Source organism: Phaseolus vulgaris, chromosome 7 (genome assembly GCF_000499845.2).
Source record: "Phaseolus vulgaris cultivar G19833 chromosome 7, P. vulgaris v2.0, whole genome shotgun sequence".
Taxonomy (NCBI): domain Eukaryota; kingdom Viridiplantae; phylum Streptophyta; class Magnoliopsida; order Fabales; family Fabaceae; genus Phaseolus; species Phaseolus vulgaris.
In genome coordinates, this window is record NC_023753.2 from 28,456,340 (window position 1) to 28,468,800 (window position 12,461).

The 12,461-nt window shown below is 34.9% G+C and overlaps 1 protein-coding gene across 4 annotated transcripts in view; it reads right to left on the reverse strand.

Annotated features, from left to right (window-relative positions):
• The window catches only part of LOC137829680 (piezo-type mechanosensitive ion channel homolog), a 35,335-nt gene that overhangs the window by 1,004 nt on the left and 21,870 nt on the right, over positions 1–12,461 (reverse strand). For all 4 annotated transcript variants that reach the window (XM_068636547.1, XM_068636551.1, XM_068636549.1 and 1 more), the window contains exons 11-18: positions 10,817–10,945; positions 10,472–10,645; positions 10,110–10,343; positions 8,396–9,937; positions 5,319–7,810; positions 3,708–4,103; positions 2,823–2,981; positions 566–1,072 (exon numbers count right to left, since the gene is read on the reverse strand). In XM_068636547.1, the coding sequence (XP_068492648.1) occupies positions 566–1,072; positions 2,823–2,981; positions 3,708–4,103; positions 5,319–7,810; positions 8,396–9,937; positions 10,110–10,343; positions 10,472–10,645; positions 10,817–10,945 (5,633 nt within the window). The remainder of the gene's footprint in view (positions 1–565; positions 1,073–2,822; positions 2,982–3,707; positions 4,104–5,318; positions 7,811–8,395; positions 9,938–10,109; positions 10,344–10,471; positions 10,646–10,816; positions 10,946–12,461) is intronic.

Consider the following 12,461-nt stretch of genomic DNA (forward strand, 5'->3'; position numbering starts at 1 on the left):
GAGGAAAATGAACACCATCTCTCCTCCCTCGTCGTGAGTATCTCGTATTAAAAAGAAATAGTAATTTCTAATTTAAAACCAATTGTTAGAAGGAAAAGTTCCAGCGTTTACTGGAAAACTACAGCACTATAGGCTACAAAAGATGATTAACTACAAACGGTCACCCATGTAATGACAATATGCAGTTATTTTCTCAATTCATATGCAATCAACAGTTGAAGGAAGAAACTCAGAAAATTTAGTTGAAATAAAAGAGGGAAGGAGTGCACTGAAAAGAAAAATGTTAGAAACAAAAACATTTTCTTATGCCTTCCTACACACTACTTTTTTTTTATTTCAGATTTTTTCTTTAAAAGTCATCATCTTAGGTATCATTATGAAACTTCACATCTCTTCCTACACACTAATTTATTAATAAAAAAATTATTAAAAACTTTGAATCATGAGAGAAGTTCACTATATAAGTACGCTTCAAAATATTGTAATTTTCAATAAATTCCAACAATTTCAAAAAAAATGTGTTCCTAGTATATCTCAACAGAATATGAACTCGGAATCAGATTACCTCTTCCAAAGGTCTAACGTCACCTGAACCAGTGAGACGGAAATATCTTGGATAAACATTATCAATCCTAAAGCTGTTTATAGAACCATTAAAAACCCTCTGAACATCAGATTGCGTTGGAAGATATTGAGGATCAACAGCTTTTTCATATTTCACAACTTCTTTCCCTTTTGGCCTGTCCCTTGAAAGTATCCAGGTGAAAAAAATTTCCATGTCGGTATTCCATTCAAGGGACTGAATCAATCTGGTCTGAACAACAAGTGGAACAAGCCACAATGTACTAGCATCAGCTTGACAACATATCAACTGGATATCATTCTTATTATATGCATCCAAATAGCCAAAGGGATCAGAATTGACATTTGAATCTAGTAGATCCCACCGTAGTCTTTCACATAGAGTAGTTTGATACAAATTCAACCTTCCACTTACTGTCTTGATGTCAACTTGAAAGGTAGCCTCTTTTATGGGGTTTGCAATGTTTGTCGGGTTACCACTGCTATACATCTGCAAGGAAAAAAATAAGATGTGCTTCAATGATTTGTTTTATGCTATTTGGGGTAATTGAAAAATTGCAATGGTCAAGCACATGAGCATATGTTTAATATTAACAGTTTCATAATTATATCGCACAACACGGGTATTTTCAGAGAAAGTTGTTCAAAACTTATCATTATTATTACTTTAGATTTGAAAAAAAATAATTAAAATTAATAAAAGCATTCAATAACATTACTTTTTACAAAATCATTAGAAATTATAATTATACCTTTACCAAGCTGTTAAATAACATATAATTAAGATAAAAAATATTCTCAATATCTCCATAGTAATTAGGAAAGAAATATCTTTATAATCTTCCAATTCATGTCAGCATATTTTTATTTCCTTTTCAAAGGTTTTGGTTATTACGGTTGGAAATCCCACATTGACTAGAGATAAGGCCAATTTACAATGTATAAGGGGGTCATCCTCACCTTACAACCTGGTTTTGTAAGGATGAATTAGGCTTAAATTGTCTTTGACCTTGACTCCTAAGCGATGTAATGTAAGACTATTTCACATATCGAAACAAGCCCTCCAGTCGAGGGCTACGAACTACTTTTCCATTCTCACATACGACACCAATGTTCTGACCTCAAGTCCATTGGGATAATATCTTTAGGATCTATTGGAGATCCCACATCGACTAGAGATTAGAAAATTTCATAATATATAAGTGGGTGTAAACCTCACCTTATAAGCCGGTTTTATGAAGTTGAGTTAGGCTTAAAGTCCACTTCCTAATATGGTATCAGAGTCATTTAAAGTCTATCCTAGCGAGTGTTTGGTGGGCTTATCAAGCCACCTGCTATCGGCCCGTTATCAGACCACCCATAATATATTGTCTCACGCACGAGCTGTCACTGTCAGCGTGAGGGGTGTGTGTTATCATTGCATCCAAGATATTGTCTGCTTTGAAAGTTGTTAGTCTCATTAAAAATTGAAGAACAAAGGCACACAAAATTTGTGGTAGAAGTCGACGATGGAAGCAAGGGATTCACCAATAGAAGTTTTGAGCCCTAGGTCAAAGAGAGTAGGATTGGAGTGATTCACAGAAAAAGAAAGTGAGAATCGTGGATTTGACTGGTCAGGTAAAGACTCAGTTGGTCTTATGTTTTTACCCTTTAGAAATTCCTGAAACAACACTGGTTTGAAGGGTGTTTCTGTCCTTGAACTTGAAAAATCACAAAGTGGCAATGAAACCTCTTTGGCTTTGATTTCTGCCACAAATAGCAGCATGATGACCATGACCCTAAGGTGCTCACTCAACAACAAGGGCATTGTGAGTGGGGGAAGGGAGGGATGACCACTTTGCTCACCACCCCACAATTGTGGCGCAAAAGCACACAATTGACAACTACGTTAATGGCATTAACTACCTTTGTAATATCTTCATTATCATTAATATAAAAAATAAGTCCATTTTACTGTGGAAAAACTGATTCAAGCTCAGCCAGAATTTCTCTCATTTGAGAGAAAAGGGACATTGTATACTATTCTATTATGTAATAAAGTATATTACAACATTGATATGTTCATAGAATCTAGAGCAGTAATTCTTTTTTATACTGATAAATATCTTACTAATTAGGGAAACAAATCATGATAATAAAATATAGTAGCCAATCCAAGAGACAAACAGGAAATTGATTAACTAATCCTAGAAACAATCTAAGATACGATTCTGGATATTTAGGTTTGGTCCATTACTTACCAACATCGGAGCCCATATAACACAGATCAAAACAAAGAAAAGGCATATCCCATTACAGCATTTGGTCATTTTTGTTTGCTTCTCCCCCTGTTTGTGCGTAGCTCTATTCAAGACTGAATCACATTTGACAAGGTACAAACTAGCATTTATGTCCTCCAGCTATCAAAATGGGGGAAAGATGTTGTTAGTTTCTAAACCATGCAAAATTGGAACAAAAAAAAAAACATGAAATTAGACTTATAAGCTCTTCCAAATTAGTTTCCGCAAGTGCTTATACAGAGAAAGTTAATCTAAAAAGTTTTGCTAACACCAAACTTCACTCAAACATATGGCTCACTAATACCCTAAAATAAATTAAAATACACAGAATAATGAAAACAAGTCATAATTTTCAATGATAAAGTTTACTATTGTTTTAAAAAAAATATAGGAATAGTGCCATACATCTCAAATTATATGCCTTTTCCAAATAAACAATACAGATTATATACTCAACAAAGTATTGCCATTTTATTATAAAGACATGAAATTTTGATCAACCACCATTTGTAGTTTTTCATTTTGCCCTTCCGTTTGGAATAGGTTGGTATTACAAAACATATATAGTGATAAGATAACTCTTGCCATCTCATGAAATTCTCAAGCTCTGCCATTTTCATATTGAATGATCAGTGACAAATGAACTTCACTTAATATGCACTAAAAATAATACAGTTTTCATTGGTGGAGAACGGTATTCACTATAACCGGGTAGTACTAAAGATAAATTAATATAAATGATAGTTTATCAAGTTGTTGCCAAAAAAAAGTATTTAATGAGGCAAATTTAACTTTTTTGATGAAAGATTGTGATTTTATAAATAAATAATAAATATTTACACGTACCTTTAGCCAGTCATACATGGTCAGGGATGTAGTTGTGCATGACCAGTCAAGAACACATCGTAATTCATAAAGGAATGGCAGTGCTCGATAAAGTCTATACCCTAAATAATTGATTCTTGAAACTTCACTGGTCAAAAATTGCCTATACAGAGTGCTCTGGTGAGGAATGCCATATTGAATTTGTACAGCCTGCAGTCCTAGAGAAACAGCCTTTGCAAGAAATATAGCACGAAGAGCAAACTGAGCTGTACGTTGTTGGGATGGCTCCAATTGCCAAGCATACTCTGTGACTGAATATGTGAAGAGAACGAGGTTGAAAATATAGAAAACCACTTTCCCCGTGGCAAATGAGCAGAGGTATATTATTCGATCAAGCACAATCAAGAAGAAGATAGCCTGAACATAAGCATAAACTCTTATTAGGTGTCTATATGACATGGCAACTCTAGCCCCACGTACAAATCAAGCATGCAATAAATTATCCCGCCATTCTAACATATGTAACAAAGAAACAGTGTTTCTTAAACATGTCAATGATGAATTATAGTCATTCTCTTTCAAAGTGCTATAAATTTTAACCCTTCCATTTGGAAAATCAAAAGAAACATTTTTCAAAATGTTCTAGCAACTTCTTGGCATTATAAAATCATGAACCAACAATCCCAGAAGTTTAAGCTAGTAAGTAAAGAAACATATGAATGATTTATATTAGATGTCTAACACGCATAGGATGAACTAAAAATCTCTCATAAGTTAAAATCAATCTATTCACCCCAATGTTTGGGGTAGATGAGAGATTCTGTAAAAGCTGAAGTGCATAATGTTAACTTACGGAAGAAGTTAATTCAGTGTTTATATTAGAGTTATTGATATAAACTGTAAATGATACAAAGTTGACAATCCTCTATTACAGAAGTCCTATATATAGGTCAAAGGATAATCACTAATAGGTGTCAGATATAACTGACTGACAATAACATTTATAACTGTAACCAAAACAAGTAGACTATTTTGGAAAGTGTGACATCACCTGCCTCAATTATTGAGGTGTTGCTTATATATGTATTTGGAAACTTCTTTCAATGTCAACTAAATGAAATCTAACATGGTATCAGGTCTATAACTAATCTTGGTAAATTGCGTATTTTGGTAGACATATGTGGAAAGGAGTATTAGGAAGTTCCACAACACCTGTCTCAATTCTTTGGGTGTTGCTTATATATTTGTTGGGCAACATCACTTATTTCCAATTGGTTTTTGAGATGAAATTTAACAGACTATAAGTAGATCAAATTTGAAAATACAGAGAAAAATAACTATAACACTTACCCTCTATTTAGAGTGAGAAAGATGGTGGAGAAGGATAAAAATGAAATTTGAATTTCTGTTCCTAGAAGTCAACTTTTCTTTCTGTTTTCTCTTAAACCAAACAAAGGAAAACACGGTAACTATATTTTCCTTTCTCCCTATTTTTTGTCTTCCCTATCACAATACCATTGTAGAGAAGTTGATGCAAACAAGACCGTAATTTATTAATATACTAGGGAAAAACTCTTCCTGCCCTGTTTAAATAATGGAAGGATAAATTAAAAGTAAAAAGTACAGACATACCATCAAGATAAAGACATATTCTTTGGGAAACTGGTCTTCAAGCTGATATACATCGAGAAACTCACTTTTATTTTTTAAGACAGACTGATAGAAGATGGCAACAAGAAAGAATACAATCAGATCTGCACAAAATATGTAAGCATACAGATCAATTTGTCTCTTGCCTCCTCCAATTACAGAAAGAATATGGTAAGGGAATCCCACTTCTTCCACCAAACCAGCACGCTGAGCTTTGAGGATTTCCTTGGCCACATCAGCTGCTGGAGTTAAAGACTTATTCCATTCTGTGGAAGAGCTGTCAGTTACAGGTGAAGCATACACAACTTCAAAAACAACCAAGGCAACATTGGGTTTCTCTAGACTTCTTTCAATGCTTTGAACATTAACCCTGCTAGCAAAAGAGCAAAGATTTGGATTCTGTTCCTTGCAGTTTTCAGTATGAACAATTCTGAGCACCTGATTAATTCCAGATTCAATTCTCTGTGGTTGAATCCCATCCTCTGGCCAGAAATTGACATCCAGAGAAACCTGAACAAAGTAAGGAGGAGATTCGGCTCCTTGTGTGAGTGATTTCCAGTACCTAAAAAAGCTTCTGATAACCAGTTTTACCATGTTGATCATCTGATTTAGCAGATCCCATGCTCTATCTTGCCAGTTATAACTAGTGGGATCATCTTTTGCATGAAGATCATTTCTCTTATACTTGAAGTGAGTGGAAGATATCCATTCATCATCTTTAGGTGTAATGGAGCTTTGAATGAGGGTAAATAAATACACAAGAAAGAGAGGTAATGAACTGACAACAAATGAAGAAGTGATTTTGTGTGTTGGAAAACCTAATTCTCGTAACAGGGAAGGATCAATACTCAACCCACAGTGCTGGATGATAATTTGGTACAGATACTGAAGTAAAATATAGAGTTCTGTATAGATTAGCATGATAATCCAGAAGATGTAACTTGGACCTGTATGTACACATAAAGCATACAAAAAGAGAGCCCCTATATACACCATTGATAGCAAACTGAAATTCCATAAGAACACAAGAACAAAGGAACAGTAACATACAACATCATTATTGGAACGCATCTGGTTCCATATATAACGAAAGATCCTTCCCAACTGCAGACTTGCGGCATCAGAACTCTTATCTGATTGCATAGATGAAGAACGATCCATATATATGTGCCGATTTTTCTGACTCTCCATCTCGTCGTAGATCCTATCCTCAATGTTTGTGCGCTCATGTGAATCAGAATCTTCGTGTGAAATATTCAGAAAGCTCACTAGGTTATTGACTGCTTGATTCCCAATGAACTGTACCTGGGAAACACCATCACCTATTAATTGTACAGCAGACTTGAGAGGGTTCTCTTTTGGTTGCCCTTTAACTTTTTCCTTTTTTCCTGAATCACTAGAAGCAGTATCAATATCTATTTCCGTAATTTCACAAATAGGAGAGTCCAATGAATGCTTCATGTACTCCTCCGTCAATGGAGTTTCTACATTTGTACAAGCAGATGGTTCCTGAAGTTCACAGGGATGAACAGAATCCTCTCTTATCGCAGAATCTAGTCTCCCCAGAACTTGGTCTTCTTTATCAGAGATTCCAATGTCATTATTTGATGTGAGAGAAACACTCCTTCTTCTTCTCAGACCTTCACTATTGTGAGAAAATCCATCAATACAATTAGTTGATCCGTTCATGCTATGGAGTTGTATTTGCAAATTAAGCATTTCAGATTTCATCTTCTCCACCTGAAAATTACGTTGTCGTTTATTCTCTTCACTTTCACGATTTTGTTGTAATTGTGCAGTTTTCCATGCAGCCTTTTTCTCTTGCTCACGCACAATAGCCCCAATTTGCTCTGCTTCCAGGTAGCGACATACATAATCAAACTCTTGCGAGGAAAACATATATGACTGAAGTGATACAAGCACAAAAATGATAATCTCTACAATTGCAGATCTGGCTGTTATCCGAAAACCATAATCATATTTATAAAATCCAATCATTTCATAAATTTTATTCACTGTCTCACACTTCCCAGCACTTGGTCCCCCAATGAAAGGAGACTGATAAGCAAGAGAAATGATAATAACAGTGAAATTGTATATGCGCAAGAACTTGAATATTCTGTTCTTCTTCTTCAGTATTTCAAATCTCATGCGAAAGAATACCAGAGCAAAGGCAAGATAACCAAGATGCAAAATGTCGTACTCAAGTGTTCCAGTAATCAATATTAATATCAGCACAAGGTCAAGAAGATGGCAATAACAGTAAAGCCTTAAATAGTCAAGAAAGGTCCACATGCTTTTAGTTTCAAAAGATAGATCTCGCCAAACAAATGTGTTCCTACGCTGAGACATAATCTGACGATATGTTGATGATCCTGAAAAGCTAGGCAAGCGATCTGCACGAAGTTTGAAGCAAGCCAGCATGAATACCACAAAGTAGCTAATCAACATCCTGGGGTCGTCAACAATAAGTCCTACAACAGAAAAGACAGTAAAATGAACAGGTTATTGAAGGTTTCAACGTGCAAAAGAATATATTAAATAAGAGAAATTGTATTTCTATAACATTTCATAGAACAGTTTGTACACAACTTATTAAACCCTAAATCCTAAATAGAAAAAACATTGTATACATTATTTTATGTGTACCACATCTCATTAAATAATGGGTCTCAATAACCAGTTGCCTTAAGGACTCTGGTTAAGGACATTACGTTAAATATTTCAAATTATTTAAAATCAAATCTAGCATTATCCTAAAATAATACATGCATATTAAATTCAGTGGCGGGAAGCCCTTGGGAATTTTAAGAACTGATGACCCTAATCACTAGTTTCAATCTGTACCCGCAGAGGGAGATGCTTCACATAGGAAGAAAATGACTAGATATCTCAAATATCTAAATACAAGTAAAAAACCAATTAGCCAAATATATAGCCAAAAAAGAAAACTGTCTAATGCCTTCACACACTTAAAATTTTAGAACTAGATATTAACAGAATGATCATGGACTTCTAACATAGAAAGTGCAACTCAGAGAAGGATAAGAGAGCCCTACCAAACCAACACTTTTCACAATAATGGAAATACAGAGTAGATATTTTCCAGCAGTCGTGGCAATGAATCTCATTTGAAGCATGAGAATTCGAAGGTTTCATATCCTTCCAGATTACTACGTATTCCAGGATGAGAATGGAAGCAAACAAAAAGACAAATATAGGCCAGACTTTGCGTATAATTTGCCGATTCAGAAGAATACAAGCAGCAAGCAGTGCAATATACAGCATGGATAATGCATTCAACAAGGCAAAGCTTACCAGGAGTAATGATATCATGTTTATCTCAAGTCCAAATAAATTAAACATATTCTCCATCCAAAATTTCAAATATATTTTTAAGACAGTCTTTTGTGTCTCAAATCGCTCCTTTCTCAAAGCAATAATCCGTTTCTTGTTCCACTTGTGACTCTCCTTGGAACTTCCCCAAATAAACCCAAATGAATATTTTTTACTGTTACTGTCAGAACCTCCTGTTTTAGAGGATGGAGTATCAGGTGCTTGGGAAAGACCAGAGGTAATAATTTGCAGTGACCTGCTTGGCACCCTTTCATTTACTGCAGATGGAGGATGTGAATTATATGATCCTTTACTTTCCTCATTGCACATAGCATCATTAATGAATGCATCTTCTGTGGGAACAAACAAAGGACAAGGTTCTTCCCATTGTCCTTTGCTAAGAACTTCATTTGGCATCCTCTCCAGCCAACGGAAGACATTGTATTGAAGAGTACAAGCCACAATCACTAGAACTTTTCCCCTCAATCCAGATTCTAGACCCCAAAAGCCAGGCTGGAATACATGGAACCCCAAAAAGAGAGATAGATCAGAATACTTCTGCCCTGGAAACATTTTAGCCTGCTTTCCCAATAACTGAAAAAGATATTCAGCCGTCACCAGAAAACCTGTGTAAGCTAAGAATGATTTGGAGGGTATAGTAGACACTTTTGGTAAAATGGAGCAGAAGACGAGGCCAATCAGATACAAGAAACCAAATGCACTTATTGAGCTTAAAGATGCATAAAACAGAGCAATAAACAAGATCTTCTGGCTGTGCCAGATAATAAATCGCCTGATAAACCCAAGTGCCCCTGGTCCTAACTGATCCAAGTGATCCTGCCTGATCTGCGTGTTCTTCCTCCTCTCATAACTATAAAGTTGCATAACAATTAAGACTGCCATAGATTCCCAAACATTGTCAAAAGAAGATGCTTTTGAGTCATATCCCAAACAAAAGTAGAGATCTATTAATTTGGACAACCACATCTTTAGGCTTGAGAAGCTGCTCAAGCTATAAATGAAAATAAACACCAAAATTGCGTACACTTTCAATGGAAGCCAAAGCTGTCTTTCTGTTCTCTCAACAAGTTGTCTTCCAATAATCCAAAGAAGGAGAAGTAATACATAACCAAATGATATGTAATTAGGTCTCACCATGTATACAGTGAGAAGAATAGTGACAAAAGCAATATAAGAACCACATGATCGGTATAAAGATAGGAACTTCTGGCCAATTGTACTCAGGTATGATGCTACTCTTCTTTCTGTAAAAAGAAAATATGATGAGAAAACATGATCATAATAAGTAAGACAGCAGCTGCAAAAGTAATTGCATATCAACCACCATGAAGTAACACAAAATTAATTACGCACTATGACTATGAAATGTAAAATGTAACTCAGAATAGAAGCACTATAAAGATTTTTGAAATGTACCATGAGAGAAATTCTCATCATTGTTTCTCACAGATGAGGAAGAATATACAGACAATAGAACGGATTTGTTAAGACCAGCTTTCAAGATGCCAAATCCAATAGGAGGGCTAGGGGCATGCTGTATGATTGCTGAAAATGAAAATAACATCTCAAAACCGTAGTTATGAATTGCACAGAAGCAAGCAAGTAAAGCTACTTCCAAGAAATCCCAGGCACTATCCTCTTCACGGAGACCTGCAACAATTTCATAGAACATGTTGTGAATCTCCCATTTCCACGTCAATTAATAAGTGGGAAAACATACGGATATAATAGAACTGATAAAATTCAAAGGTATGAACAAACTAAAGTACACTACATACCTAATTGCATTACAACTTCCATGCTTAAAGAGCCCTTTTTCTCCAATGCAGCTGAGATCAAATTAATTCGAAGAACATACAACAGTGAAAAATGAATCTCGCATAGGAGAATCAGAGCCTGTCTTATCTTTCCACTGACATTGTGACTCAAAAGGTACATAAGAAAGAATATCACTGAAGAAAAGACAGAACAGAAGCTAATCAATAAACTAGCATAGGATATGGTCACACAATAAACTGCATTCTACAACTCAATTAATGGCTCACTAGAAACAAGGTACATGACCACGGATCATTTAAATGGATTCCATGCAAAATGAACATAAAATTTTTGAATACACATACTATATACAGCATGGATGAAACCAGGCTTCATAGCAATCAGAAAGATCAATGTCAGCATGATAGCACGAGAGCATTTCCGCAATCCCCATGCTATTGTTGCAACAATCAATACTTTAGTCTCTCCCTCCACTGTAGATAAGAACGATGGGATGACGTGACATGAGAAAAATCAAATGTAGTCAGAAAAAATGTTCTTTGGATAAAAAATAAAATAAACAGAAAAATAATTTATACAAGTCACTCAGTAATATAGTGATGGTCAATAAAATCTCGCCATATAAATCTGAAGTTAATACTGATAGAAACAAGAATGTTAAATTTCATACATAAACAACAACTTATACGGAGGAAAAGCTCCTTTTGCTAAAACAAGTTTTTGGATATGGTTCGTTACTAGGCTTCCATTTGTTGTTCAGCCAACAATTATCATGGTTTATAGCCATACATAAGTGCGTGCATGCCTGTGTGCGAAGAGTTTGAACCAGTTGGGCTTGAACTCAAGAGTATCTGATGCAGAAGTACTTACACACACAAGTGTTTTCAGGGAGCTTTATAGTGTCTTTGAATGGAAATTTTAGAAGGTAATTTATTTTCAAAGAAAATTTGAAATGTTTTATGATAAAATATATTGTTTGGTATGGAATTCTAACAGAAATTGAAATTATAGAAATTAAATTGGATTAATTACATTTTGGAAATTTCAAATTCATTATCAAAAATATGAATTTGAAATTCTTCATACTCTCTCCTCTATAACACCAATGTTTTTTCTCTTCATATTCTTTCCTCCACTAGGCTAGTGCACCGTCAACTCAAAGTTGGTTGGGACATTGTCAACTCAAAGGTGATGTCAACTTCACATTTATTTTTCAACTGATGTTAGTGAGAGTTTCTTTTAAACTAAAGTTAGTCGTGGCTATTTTTTTGGACACGACCAAGATTATACTTTTGCTAATATATGCTAATGTTATTCTCATCCGACGAGACAAGGTTTTTTTCACAACATCAACAAGGTTTTTATGTTAATGTTAACCGGGGTTATTTTTAGTTGAGATCAATCAGGTTTATTTTTTGACCAACGTCGACTAGAGTTATTCTTTTTAATCTAGATTGAAGTTATTTATTGACCATCGTTAATTAAGGTTTTCTCAACCAACTATAACAAAACTATTTGTTGATCAATGTTAGCTAGGGTTTTTTTATTGATGACAATGAGACTATTTTTTTACCAATGTAAGTTTGGGCTGACATTAATAGCGGTTATTTTTCACTTGACATTTGGGATTATTTGTCCGCCGAAGCAGTCCAAAGTTATTTCCCAGTCAACATTAGGAGGGGTTTTCTCAACCTGTGTTGGTAGGGCTACATTTAGCATATGTACCAAGATTTTTTTCAACATTATTAAAGATCTCATTTGTCATTATTTACTTCATCAGTTCCAACAATCAATTGGCTGAGATGATTATCTTAAGAAGTCTTGTGTTAATGATATTTGTAACAACATAGTCACGTATATTACGTATGCACCGGAGCACCGGCTTCAGCGAAAGTGTTAGAGATATGAGATATGATATGATTTGATAGGGAAATATCTTACCAAATCTTTCCAATTATTAAATCTTATAACATCTCCTTGTGTAATATA